Here is a 13,275-nt window from a genome sequence, read left to right as displayed (position 1 = left end):
GTTTGGGTTTTTTCTTTCTTTTTAGAAAAGTGTTTCAAGATGCTTACATAGGCAATGTCAGAAATGGCTGGAAAATAATGTGGGAAAGTAAGTGTGTGTGTGTGTGTGTGTGTGTGTGTGTGTGTGTGTTAAGGATCCGAGCACATTTTTTTTTTTAAAAAAAAAAAAAAGGTTAGATGGTTGAATTTTAAGCAGCCTTGCCAATTAGTTCACCAGTGTAAGACCTGGCATGGTCAGGTTTCTGTGGTTTAAAGGCAGGCTTGGTGTTGCCACAGAAGGGCTTGTTGGGAGTCTTGTCCCTTGCCTGCAGATTTCTGGACCATTTTCAGCTTTCAGCTTTGCAAAGCAAGCCTCTAGCCCAAGGATAGCCAACATTTTGCTCTCTGTATGTTTTGAACTCCAGTTCCCATCAGCCCTAGCCAGCATGGCCAGTGGCCAGGAATGATGGGAGTTGTAGGTTATAAGATCTGGAGGGCACAAGGTATTTTATTTGAGGAAATAAGAGAAGCCATGTTAGAAGGCTTGACTAAATTGCTCAATGAGAAGCAAACAGGAAGTTTTTATTCACACTGAGTCACACCATTGGTCCACCTAGTCCAGTATTGTCTACCACTGAGCCTCTTGGGCTTGCCAATCGTAAAGCCAGCAGTTCGAATCCCCGTGACGGGGTGAGCTCCCCTTGCTTTTTGCTTTGTTTCAGCTCCTGCCAACCTAGCAGTTTGAAAGCATACCAGTGTGAGTAGATAAATAGGTACTGCTGCGGTGGGAAGGTAAACGGCATTTCTGTGTGCTCTGGCTTCTGTCACGGTGTCCTGTTGTGCCAGAAGCAGTTTAATCATGCTGGCCACATGACCCGGAAAGCTGTCTGCAGACAAACACTGGCTCCCTCGACCTGAACATGGAATTTGACCCCATAATCAAATTGGACTGGACTGGACTTAACCATCCAGGGGTCGTTTACCTTTACTTTTGCCTTTACTCTGACTGGCAATGGCTTTCAGGCAGGAGCTCTTTGAAGTTCTTCCTGGAGACACCAGAGACTGAGCCAGTGGAGGTTGGTGCCCATTGGGACTGGCAGGTCAAAAAGCTGATCAACAGATGGTGGAGCCAAAGTCAATAATAGACAGAACCAACTGCTTCTAGTTGGCCTCTTCCCTGATGAGTTCTGTAAAGGCAACAGCGAGATGAAAGAGGAGGAGAATAAAGTAATCTGACAGCTTGTGCCACAGGCAGACAGGCTAATGGACCAGCCTCCACTGGTTTGAATCTGGGACCTTTTTGCATGCTAGGCAGATGTTCTACCACAGATGCCCTGCCACTGAGCTGTGGTCCAGTCCTGCCTACCATTGTTCTGACCATCAAATACAAAGGCATGTAAATTGTAACAATCTAGAGCAGGCAAACACAAACATGTACACCTGCAGTAGTGCATTCCAGGACAGCCAGAACCAGTATGATCAAAGCAAAACCACTGTCGTTGATGAAAACCACAGATGAATGGTTTTTCAGAAATTCACCACATACTCTGATTGGCGTAAATCTCCAAGAAGAGATGCTGGAACAGAATTAAATGGAGAATGCCTCTCTGTTGTTTGAATTCTGTTGTGTTGATGGTTTGTGTGTTTGAATGTTCATGCCTGTGATTTCCTGGGGATTTGAGGCTTGTTTGGGATAAATTTTGATATGGAAACCTGAACAGTTAGATGGGGTGGGATGGAGGGGTGCATAAAAACTGCAAGGGACACTCAAGCAGCTCCCCCTGGTGGCCCATTGTCCAAGTGCAGAAAGTTCCTGGCTCTGAGGGGAGTCGACTGCTTACTTGCCAGCATTAAAGTCGCAAGAGTGAGGCTTCAACAGCAATTGCATCTATTGGCAAATATAAGGGAGCATGTAGACAAGCTATATTCACCCACAGCACATGGGCAGGAAGATCCAGTAGTGGAGTTCAGTAGCTTAAGTAAAAGTAGGTAAAGGTAAAAGATCCCTGGACAGTTAAGTCCAGTCAAAGGTGACTATGGGGTTGTGGCACTCATCTCACTTTCAGGCCAAGGGAGCCAGTGTTTATCCACAAACAGCTTTCCAGGCCATGTGGCCAGCATAACTAAACTGCTTCTGCCGCAACGAGACACAGTGACGGAAACCAGAGGGCACGAAAATGCCGTTAGCTTCCCACCACAGTGGTACCTATTTATCTACTTCCACTGGCGTGCTTTCGAACTGCTAGGTTGGCAGAAGTTGGGACAGAGCAATGGGAGCTCACTCCATCATGGGGATTCGAACCGCCGACCTTCCGATCGGCAAGCCCAAGAGGCTCAGTGGTTTAAACCACAGCGCCACCCGTGTCCTTAGTAGCTTAAGTGGGAGTAAGTTTGCACTTCCTCCAAATGAGAACAATTGATTGCAGTGATGAGGAAGCCTATGGCTCTCTTGACCTTGTTGGATCCCAACTTCCATCAGCTCCAGCTGGTATGGCTAAAGAAGAGCCATACTGGATCGAACCAAAGGTCCATCTAGTCCAGCACCCATTTCTCATAGAGGACAACCAGATGTCTCAATGGGAAGCCACCCAGACAAAAGCACTCAAGGAGGGCACAGCACAGGGCCATATAGGGGTATGGCTTGGGGATAAGGAGCAGAAGAGGCCTGAAAGGCCGCATTCAGTCCCTGGGTTTTTTGGTTTCCCACATCTGGTTTACACCAATTTGACTGTGGCTTTGTAGAGCTCCAGACAGGGATATTTATGTCAGTCTACCTGGTGGACATGGGTGGCGCTGTGGGTTAAACCACAGAGCCTAGGACTTGCTGATCAGAAGGTTGGCGGTTCAAATCCCCATGATGGGGTGAGCTCCCGTTGCTTGGTCCCTGCTCCTGCCAACCTAGCAGTTCGAAAGCACGTCAAAGTGCAAGTAGATAAATAGGTACCGCTCCGGCAGGAAGGTAAACGGCGTTTCTGTGCACTGCTCTGGTTCGCCAGAAGCGGCTTAGGCATGCTGGCCACATGACCTGGAAGCTGTACACCAGCTCCCTCGGCCTGTAAAGCGAGATGAGCGCCACAACCCCAGAGTCGGTCATGACTGGACCTAATGGTCAGGGGTCCCTTTACCTTGCTTTACCTGGTGATGCCAGAGATTGAAACAGGGATCTTCTGCACACAAAACATACCCTCATGGAAGATAAGGCTACCAATAGCTATTAGCTTTGCCCCCACAGTTGGTGGTCTTGATGCTTCTGAATACCAGCTGCTGGAATGCACAGGAGGAGAGTTCTTGTGCTTGAGAGCCAGTGTGGTGTAGTGGTTAAGAGCGGTAGTCTCGTAATCTGGGGAACCGGGTTCGCGTCTCCGCTCCTCCACATGCAGCTGCTGGGTGACCTTGGGCTAGTCACACTTCTCTGATTGTATGATGTTGGTCTTTTGTTTTTGTTCTGCTTTGGTTCTTGTCTGTTTTTTGTAAGTTTTGACGGTTTTAAATTTGGAGGTTCAAGTACATTATGTTGGTATGGGAAACTGTCGTGTGACGGGCCAATGGCCGTAATAAAGATCAATCCAATCCAATCCAATCCACTTCTCTGAAGTCTCTCAGCCCCACTCACCTCACAGAGTGTTTGTTGTGGGGGAGGAAGGGAAAGGAGAATGTTAGCTGCTTTGAGACTCCTGAAGGGGAGTGAAAGGCGGGATATCAAATCCAAACTCTTCTTCTTCTTCTGAGTCCTGTTTTCAGGCTTCCCATAGGCATCTGGTTGAACCAATGTGAGAACAGGATAACGGCCATTGACACAGGCCTGATCCTGCAGGCTCATCCTATGTTATTATGCCCTGTCACTGACCTGTATCTCTCTGGAGGGAGAAGATCCAGGATAGAAGTCTGGATGACTTCAAAGGGTTCTCATGAACCATCAAGGCACCCTGCAAGCACTGTGTGTGGCAGTTCCTTTCGCAGTCTCCCAAATGGTTAAAAAAAGCAAGCTGAAAGATTTCCCGAGCCAGTGTTTCCCTTTACCTGCATTGCTGCAGCCACAGTAAATGGGAACAGACGCTTTAGCTCTGAGCATCTCTGCTTTCAATTCAGCCTGAGCAGGCATGCTATGAAATGAGATCACCGTTGGCGGGAACAATGGGAGGGGAGAAACATTCTACAAAGGATCATGTTTGAAAACACAAAATAAATGACTACCTTCTGTTCAGTAATCAGAAAAAGAATATCTTGGGATTTTTTATTTCTATTTTGCTAAGTTCCAAGAAAGAAAATTAGGTCGTTCCACATCTAAGGCCATTGTTTGCAATTGTGCTTAGGTTTCGCCCAGATCTGATGTTCTTGGTATTCCAGATCGAACCCACTGTGATGATGGCTGTGGTGTGAAGTTCCATGGTTCTGTCTCTGACAGTGGTGCTTGGTGCCCATTGAGGCTTCTGGGGGCAGAATTCAGGGAGCCCCACTAACAGGTGGAGCTGGAGCCAATGACAAACAGAGCCAACTTGTTCCAGATTTGTCCCCATCCTCCTTCTCCTTGCTGAGTTCTACAAGAGCAAGACTAAGGAGGAGGAGGAAGCTGTCACCTCCAGGACTGGCTGTAAGTACAGAGGCAGACAGATGGGGACTTGGTGAGGGCAAATTGAGGTTGACCACTTGCCCTAACAAACCAGCCTCCACTGTAGTAGGACTCTTCAATCTGACAACCTCTTTTAAAACAAACAAGCAGATCAGTGGGTGGAGCCAAGCTTCTTTTTTGCTGCTCCAGAAGGGAGGACTGGACAACAAAAGAAGATTCCAACTGAACATTAGGAAGAACTTTCTGATGGTAAGAGCTGCTCAACAGTGGATTGGGCTATCTTGGAAGGTGATGGGCTCTCATTCATTGTGGGTTTTTCTGTCAGGGATTCTTTTGCTGTAATTCATGCATCAACAGTAGTATAATAATAGTAATTAGCTAAGATCAAGTGTAAATGCTTTGTGTGTGTGTAAATGTTTCAAGTCCAACATCTTGACCATTAAGATGTGGATCTTAAGAGGTGTTTAAAGGCCATAGCTCAGTGGTAGAACATCTGTTCTGCATGCAGAAGACCTCTGGTTCAATCCCTGGTATCTCCAGGTGGGGCTGGGAATATCCCCTGCCTGAAAACCTGGAAAGCCACTGCAAGTCAGTGTAGCTCAGAGGTGGCCAACTCCCAAGAGATTGCGATCTACTCACAGTGTTAAAAACTGGCAGTGATCTACCCCCTTTTGGGGGGTTCAGGTCAAAGTTGCTGAGTTTTTCTTAGGAAGGAAACCCCCTTTGGGGGGGGTGCAGGGCAAAAATGTCAAGCTTCTTTGGGGAGCCGGTGATCTACCCATAGAACATGATCTACCTGTTGAACGTGCCTGGTGTAGATGATATGGAGCTAGATGACCCAAGGGTCTGACTTGGTACATGGAAGCTTCCTATGTATGTCCCTGTGTGTTGCAAAATTGGATGTGCAAAATTGGAAGGCTAACTCCATTCCCATCCTCATAATAGTTCAGAACAATGAAATAAGGTCAGCTTTGCTTAAAAATGAGAACCAAGTGAAATTTCCCCCATTCCTTCTAGGGAAGGATCTCTGTCCCCTTGATCACTTCAGTGGCCCCTTAATTTTGCCCCTCCAGTTCTGCAGTATTGTTTTTGAGGTGGAGCAATTAGACTAGTGCAAAGTATTTAAGATGTGGCCGCACCATCAATTTGTACCAAGGAATTATGATTCTAGCAAAGAGGTTAGGGGGCAGATGCAAGAAGCCCCTTGACTTGACCTGTCATGAGGGTCAACAGTGCACCAAGTGCTAGAAAAAGCAGCTTATTTCATTCAGCTGCATGTTAGTAATTCCCATATCTGATAGGTCCAGATAGATGATTATTTTTAAGCATTGGACAGGATGCAAAAGAACCTTCAGCCTTTCCTTTCTTAGGCTGTGATGAAGTGCAATGTTAGCAGCAGAGGAGGGGAAAACAGTTCTGAAGAATCTGTCCTCTGCCCCCCCCCCCCCGGTAACCTGGTTTTAATTATTCTCTTTTTATGAGCTCAGTTCCAAAGTCAGACATCAATCGGGAGGCCCCCTCTTCTGAAGTTTTCCTGTTCTGCTGGGTGCTTGGAAGAAAGAAGGCGGGCAGGGGGAGAAATGACTCTTCTGTATGTTAATCAGGAGCTGGTAATGGAAACCAGCCCAGTGATGTTGACTTAGTCTGGTTCTTTGCCAAGAGAAAGGTGAAAGTTCAGGCATCAGCTCAGGTTGCCAAGGCTCGTTCTGAGGGGTGGAACAGGGGTGGCAGAGTCTGGGCGGTGGGGGGAATGCCTGTTAATAGTTTCTCATTAATAGCTGCTGCGTTATGTTTCAACTACAATTCTTTTGGGTTCCAAAAGAATTCATTTGGGTTTCAGCTACAAAACATTTTGTTGTTGTTTAAATACCAGAGAGAATGACAGGTTTACCAGTAAATAAAAGGACTGCAATTAATAATTGGCAGACTGGGAGGCACAAACGACCATTCAATAGCATCCCAGATACTTGGCCCTGTGGGTGCAACTTGTGGCTTTGATGCTCAGCCACAAACATGGTGCCATAGGGAGGTGGCCACAGGCTGGGGCACACGGGCCACTGCTGCAGATTTTACTCCAGGGTAAATGGATTCTTTCCCACCTGTCATCACTACAGTCTAGAATTTGAATGGTCTTTGCTCCTGGAAACTCCCTGCTTAGATATTTTACGCCTCAAGAGTGTTTTGTTAGCGGGGGAGCTCTGTTTTCATGGCTACTGATTTTAAGGCAGTGTTTGCATCTGGCAAAACGGAGCCATTGTGGCAAACCACTGAGCCACGGAGGTTTAGTTCAGTGGTGTGGTGTCCTAGGGGAGGGGGGGATCAAAGATCCAATACTATTTCAGTAGCAGGGTCCCGGTTTCCAGCTTCCTAGAGCTGCTCAATGTGTATGAATCAGGAGGTGTTTAGCCATTGTATGCTCCAAAGCTAAGCATTTAGGAATACTGAAAACACACATTATGTGCAACTTCTGTTAGGTACAATGAAACTTCATGAAAGACACAACTTGAGTCATTCAGCAAGAAGATACTAGAATGCTCCAAACCACTTGCCAATACATGTGCACAGAAAATAGAAGCTCTACCCGAAAGTCAACAAATGGAGATCTGTATTGACATTGTTGAAATGTATCCCTAATTATTGTTATTGTATAAATAGAAGATTATTGTATAATCTTAGAAAGTTGTATATTCTTAGAAGGGGTGTGACAGGGCATCCTGGCTTATGTGACACTCAAAGGGTAGGAGGAAAAAATGTGAAGGAGAAGGTCTATCAATGGCCAGCCCAAACTGCTAAATAGGACTGCTATCTTAAAGGCAGGGTGAATTCCAGTTGGCAGGGATGAACAGCAGGCAGAGTGTTGGCTTCCATGCTCTCATTGTTGGCTTTCCAGAGGTTGACTTTTCTGCAAAGCAGGATGTTGGATTTAGGGTACATCCTATGTTCTCAAAAAAAAATGGTGTTCCTATTTAGGAGATCTGAGTTTTTATAAGGCTGGATTTGCCTAGTCCAGGGATCAGCAAACCTTTTCAGCAGGGGGCCAGTCCACAGCCCCTCAGACCTTGTGGGGGGCTGGACTATATTTTGAAGGGGGGGGAAATGAACAAATTCCTATGCCCCACAAATAACCCATTTTAAATAAAAGCACACATTCAACTCATGTAAAAACACGCTGATTCCTGGACCGTCTGTGGGCCAGATTTAGAAGGCAATTGGGCCGGCTCCGGCTCCCGGGCCTTAGTTTGCCTACCCATGGCCTAGTAGTCAGTCCCCTTAAGCTAGCTGCAGCTCTGAAACGTAGCCCTATTATGACACCCACAACTCTAAGTTAGTAGCTGCAGTACCTCCTTCTGGCCAGCAGCACTGGTGACACCCAAGTGCAGTGGACAGTGCAACAGCAGCAGCTGCTGCCTCTTGTGACCAGCTGCAAAAATGCCACAGAAAAGGAGGGCACAAAAGCCTGGTTTTCAATTCTCTGCCTGGAGATCCTTAGAGACGTGGAGCTTTTTGCTGGAAGCACCTTCAAGTATAGCCGGTGTTGGTGTTTCCATGATGGCAATGGCAGGGTCATGGTCCTTGCTTCTGATTAAAATGGGTTCTATTTTTATACTGCCTCTGAGCTATTAATTCAGCAGAGCAATCCATTAATGGTGGTGGCCCTAATTGAAAGGGGGAGAAAAATTCATTGCCATTAAGGAAAGAAAGGAGGGGGGGAATGACATCGGATCCAGGATTTGCTTTCCCCGTCTCTCCTCCCCCTCTTTAATTAGCTGGCCTAACACAAAGAAACAATGCATTAAAGGAGCAGCCTGACAGGGGAAACATCAGAACAATGCAGTCCTAATTAGGAAACTTCTGCATTATTTCTCTCCCCCACCCACCCCTATATCATAAAGGCATGACCTATTTTATTTGTATTAACTTGGTGGAGCATATAAAGTAGCAGGAGACATAAACAGCAGTGGCGCTGAGCATCACTCTGACAGAGCCTCCCCTGCCCTCAACCTGCAGGTCTCCTTAATCACAGGTGACAAGCTATTGTCCTACAACCTTGCAAGGCTCAGAGGGATACATTTTCCTGCTGGTGGTTCTCTCATTGATTCTGGAGCAGTGGTGGCTGATGATTGTTGGAACTGGTAGGGTGGAGTGTAGGAAGGCCAGCTGGAGGTGGAGTCAGTGAGAGGCAGAGCCAAATAATTCCACTTTCATCCCCATCCTCCTCCCTTCTTACTTCTACAAGGACAACATGGAGACTAAGGAGGAGGAAGAAGCTGGCAGCTAGAGCCATCCCGAGGAGTGATTGTAGGTAAGAAGGCAGGCAGGTGGGGGCTAGCTGAGAGTAGACTAAGTTTGGTGGGGCAGTATGTCATGTACGCTGATGGACCAGCCTCCACTGCCTTTATATTTGCATTAAGTCCTGGGGGTGGCAGTGGCTCTCAGCTTCCTTATTGTCACCCTTGTAGAACTTACCATTAGTTGGCCTTGTCTGCCACTGGCTCTGGTGCCGTCTACTGTAGACCTTCCACCCCACCAGTCCCAATGTGCACCAGCCTCCACTCAGTTTTCCTTGGTATAAAGTGGCTTCTTATGTGCGTAAGCCCACCTTTAAAAGAGGAGTTTGGTGGAAGAGAAGCAGAAACTGATGAGTCCAAGGGTGACTGACATCTGTGTCACTGGCCACAACAATCAGAAAGTGACGGGTCTGCCTCTCAGTGTCAGGATATGTGCTTTGCATGCAGAAGGTCCTAGGTTCAATTCTTGACAGTTAAAAGGCATATGAGGTTGAAAGGCTGGGAAAGAGCTTTGCTAATGCAATGGATAAGTTAGTATTGGTCTAGGTGGACTAATGGCTCTAGTCCTTTTAACGGAGATGCCAGGGATTGGACCTGGAGTCTTCTAAAGACAAAGCATGTCAGTGGCACAGGTGCCTGCTTGCCTTGAGCACCTCAACTCCTGTTTCCCATCCATGCTTCAATAAGAGAAACGTCTGGTCTACCAATGAGCTATGATTCTTCCCATAGGTAGCCCCCCCCCCCAGGGATAGTGAATCTGTAGCCTCCCAGATGCTGTTGGAGCCCAACTCTCATCATCTTTATGGGAATTGGAGTGCAGCAACATCTAGAGCAGTAGTCTTCAACCTTTTCAGACCTGGAACCCACTTTTAAACCAAGCATGTAATTGGAGACCCATTTCTTAACCCGTTAGCATATATTTGCATTGTGATAGTGCTGCTTTTTCAATCCACCTTGAATCAGGTCATGACCCACTAGAAGGTCACAGAGCTTCTCAGTTCAAGCTCTGGGGTCCCTTAGAGCAATCTACTCATTCAATGTGATTCTGTTGTTCAGACGCATGGGATCAGTGGAAGCAGTGGAAGCTTCAACCATACCAGTGTGGACTCTCAAAAGAATTATGCAGGAAATGTGGAAGTTTAAGTGTTGAGAGTGGAAGGTTGTTTCCTGTTCATTCTTCTTAAATGCACTTTAATGTCTAATGGTGGGAGGAGGTTGGACTGACCACTACTATCTTAGAAAAGTATCATGGATTGATTTAACGTTCCATGACAGGGCGCTGACTCTGATTTATGTATTGCAAGGAGAATTTGGCCTTTTACTCCGAATAGCCCTCTTTTTTTTCCAACTCTGGATATACTCGTGCCCTTTCATCCCACTGGCCTGTCTTTCTCTTCACCTCCTGGCTAATTCTCACAAATGATGTGCAAGCTGGCTATAGACCTTGTGGGATTCTTGTGATTGAAACCTGTGAACCTCTCCTATCCTGCCGGTCGATGACCTTACAGAAGCTGCCTCCTGATGGAGGAAGCTGTAAAGGTTGGTGAAGGTTATGTTGAAAACAAACAAATAAATAAAGCACATTGACTCTTACAGGGCTGACATGACCACTTCTGATCTTGGTGAAGTTAACAGACACATTGAAATGTGTTAAAGTAGATGGGAAGTTTGAGGCATCTGATTTAGGTTCTTCACACATATAATAATATAATAATAATATTAATTTATTATTTATACCCCGCCCATCTGGCTGGGTTTCCCCAGCCACTCTGGGCGGCTTCCAAAAGAATATTAAAATACTATGATACATCAAACATTAAAAGCTTCCCTAAACAGGGCTGCCTTCAGATGTCTTCTAAAAGTCTGGTAGTTGTTGTTCTCTTTGACATCTGGTGGGAGGGCGTTCCACAGGGAGGGCGCCACTACCGAGAAGGCCCTCTGCCTGGTTCCCTGTAACTTGGCTTCTCGCAGTGAGGGAACCGCCAGAAGGCCCTCGGTGCTGGACCTCAGTGTCCGGGTAGAACGATGGAGGTGGAGACGCTCCTTCAGGTATACTGGACCGATGCCGTTTAGGGCTTTAAAGGTCAGCACCAACACTTTGAATTGTGCTCGGAAACGTAATGGGAGCCAATGTAGGTCTTTCAAGACCGGTGTTATATGGTCTCGGCAGCCATTCCCAGTCACCAGTCTGGCTGCTGCATTCTGGATTAGTTGTAGTTTCCGGGTCACCTTCAAAGGTAGCCCCACGTAGAGCGCATTGCAGTAGTCCAAGCGGGAGATAACCAGAGCATGCACCACTCTGGCGAGGCAGTCCGCGGGCAGATAGGGTCTCAGCCTACGTACCAGATGGAGCTGGTACACAGCTGCCCTGGACACGGATTTAACCTGTGCCTCCATGGACAGCTGTGAGTCCAAAATGACTCCCAGGCTGCGCACCTGGTCCTTCAGGGGCACAGTTACCCCATTCAGGACCAGGGAATCCCCCACACCTGCCCGCCTCCTATCCCCCAGAAACAGTACTTCTGTCTTGTCAGGATTCAATCTCAATCTCAACACACCTATTCTGGATTAGACTGTCCAGGGTCTGTCCTTTTTTGAAATGGATCTGTATTTGATAGGACTGAGCAAAAATGTCCTCCCTGCTCTTATGCCACAAAAGGTATGTGTGCATGTGTCTGTTTGCAGGGATTTCAAGGGTGCAGGAAGACACTTCACAGTGTTCACATACACTCCCCAGTCTCCTCACTGCTGCTGTATGCATAATCATGAATGTCACACTACATCCCTGATATACAGTGATTCATCTCTGTAATGTATGAAATCTGATTCCGTCTTTGTCAGATGAGACCTCTTATTTCTGCTGGTACAAGTGCCGATGGAATCCTGAGCAAGATCTGGGGAAATTCAGCCTGGAGCAAAGGTCAGCCAGTGGCAGGAAGCATGAAGCAAATAGCACAGCACTGGTTCAAGGTAGCTGGTCAAATTTGGTCATTTCAGGACCCAGGAGAGCTCTGCAAAACAGGAGGAGTTTTTCTGACAAACTGCAAAATTCAGTTGAGTCCTTATATCTATAAGATGATGAGTACCCAAACTTTACCCTTCTACTTAATGATGATGATGATTTCTCCTTGGGGAGAGCATTCCACAAGCAGGGAGCTACTGCAGAAAAGGCCCATTTTTGTGTTGCCACCCTCCAAATCCCTCATGGAGGAGGCATGTCAGATGATGATTGCAGGGTCTGGGTCTGTTCATATGGAGAGAGGTGGTCCTTAAGGTACTGCAGCCCTGAGCTGCTTAAGGCTTTATAGGTCAAAACCAGCACTTTGAATTGGGCCAGGAAACTAATTGGCAGCCAGTGTAGTCGGGCCAGAATTGGCATTACATGCTCAAACCATCTTGCCCTGGTGAGCCGCTGAATTCTGCACCAGCTGAAGTTTCTGAACTGTCTTCAGAGGCAGCCCCATATATTAAACATTGTCGTAATCTAACCAAGGGGTTACCAGGGCATAGACAACGAATGTTAGGCTATCCCTGTCTAGAGAGGGGTGCAGCTGGGCCACCAGCCAAAACTGGTGGAAGTCACTCTGTGCCACTGTGGCCACCTGAGCCTTAAACAGCAGTAATGGGTCCAGAAGTACCCCCAAAATGTGTACCATAGAATCATAGAATCATAGAGTTGGAAGAGACCACAAGGGCCATCGAGTCCAACCCCCTGCCAAGCAGGAAACACCATCAGAGCACTCCTGACATATAGTTGTCAAGCCTCTGCTTAAAGACCTCCAAAGTAGGAGACTCCACCACACTCCTTGGCAGCAAATTCCACTGTCGAACAGCTCTTACTGTCAGGAAGTTCTTCCTAATGTTTAGGTGGAATCTTCTTTCTTGTAGTTTGGATCCATTACTCCGTATCCGCTTCTCTGGAGCAGCAGAAAACAACCTTTCTCCCTCCTCTATGTGACATCCTTTTATATATTTGAACATGGCTATCATATCACCCCTTAACCTCCTCTTCTCCAGGCTAAACATGCCCAGCTCCCTTAGCCGTTCCTCATAAGGCATCGTTTCCCAGCCTTTGACCATTTTGGTTGCCCTCCTCTGGACACGTTCCAGTTTGTCAGTGTCCTTCTTGAACTGTGGTGCCCAGAACTGGACACAGTACTCCAGGTGAGGTCTGACCAAAGCAGAATACAGTGGCACTATTACTTCCCTTGATCTAGATGCTATACTCCTATTGATGCAGCCCAGAATTGCATTGGCTTTTTTAGCTGCCGCGTCACACTGTTGGCTCATGTCAAGTTTGTGGTCAACCAAGACTCCTAGATCCTTTTCACATGTACTGCTCTCAAGCCAGGTGTACCCATTCCTTCAGAGGGAGTGTAACCCCATCAGGAGCAGGCAACTTCCCATCTGTCTGGTTTAGAAAACTTGGATCAATGTC

At 47.0% G+C, this 13,275-nt stretch overlaps 1 protein-coding gene across 2 annotated transcripts in view; it reads left to right on the top strand.

Moving 5' to 3' along the window:
- The window catches only part of TMEM132C (transmembrane protein 132C), a 268,800-nt gene that overhangs the window by 73,698 nt on the left and 181,827 nt on the right, over positions 1 to 13,275 (top strand). The window contains exon 1 of one of the 2 annotated variants that reach the window (XM_083476415.1): positions 10,307 to 10,376. The exons of the other annotated variant lie outside the window; for it this stretch is intronic. Within the exon in view, the coding sequence (XP_083332541.1) occupies positions 10,334 to 10,376 (43 nt within the window). The 5' untranslated portion in view covers positions 10,307 to 10,333. Of the gene's footprint in view, positions 1 to 10,306; positions 10,377 to 13,275 lie in introns of those variants that run through there. 2 annotated transcript variants of the gene reach the window in all.

This window comes from Podarcis liolepis (assembly GCF_965112155.1).
Source record: "Podarcis liolepis genome assembly, chromosome: 15".
NCBI lineage: Eukaryota > Metazoa > Chordata > Lepidosauria > Squamata > Lacertidae > Podarcis > Podarcis liolepis.
This window is presented reverse-complemented; position numbering and strand designations above follow the sequence as displayed.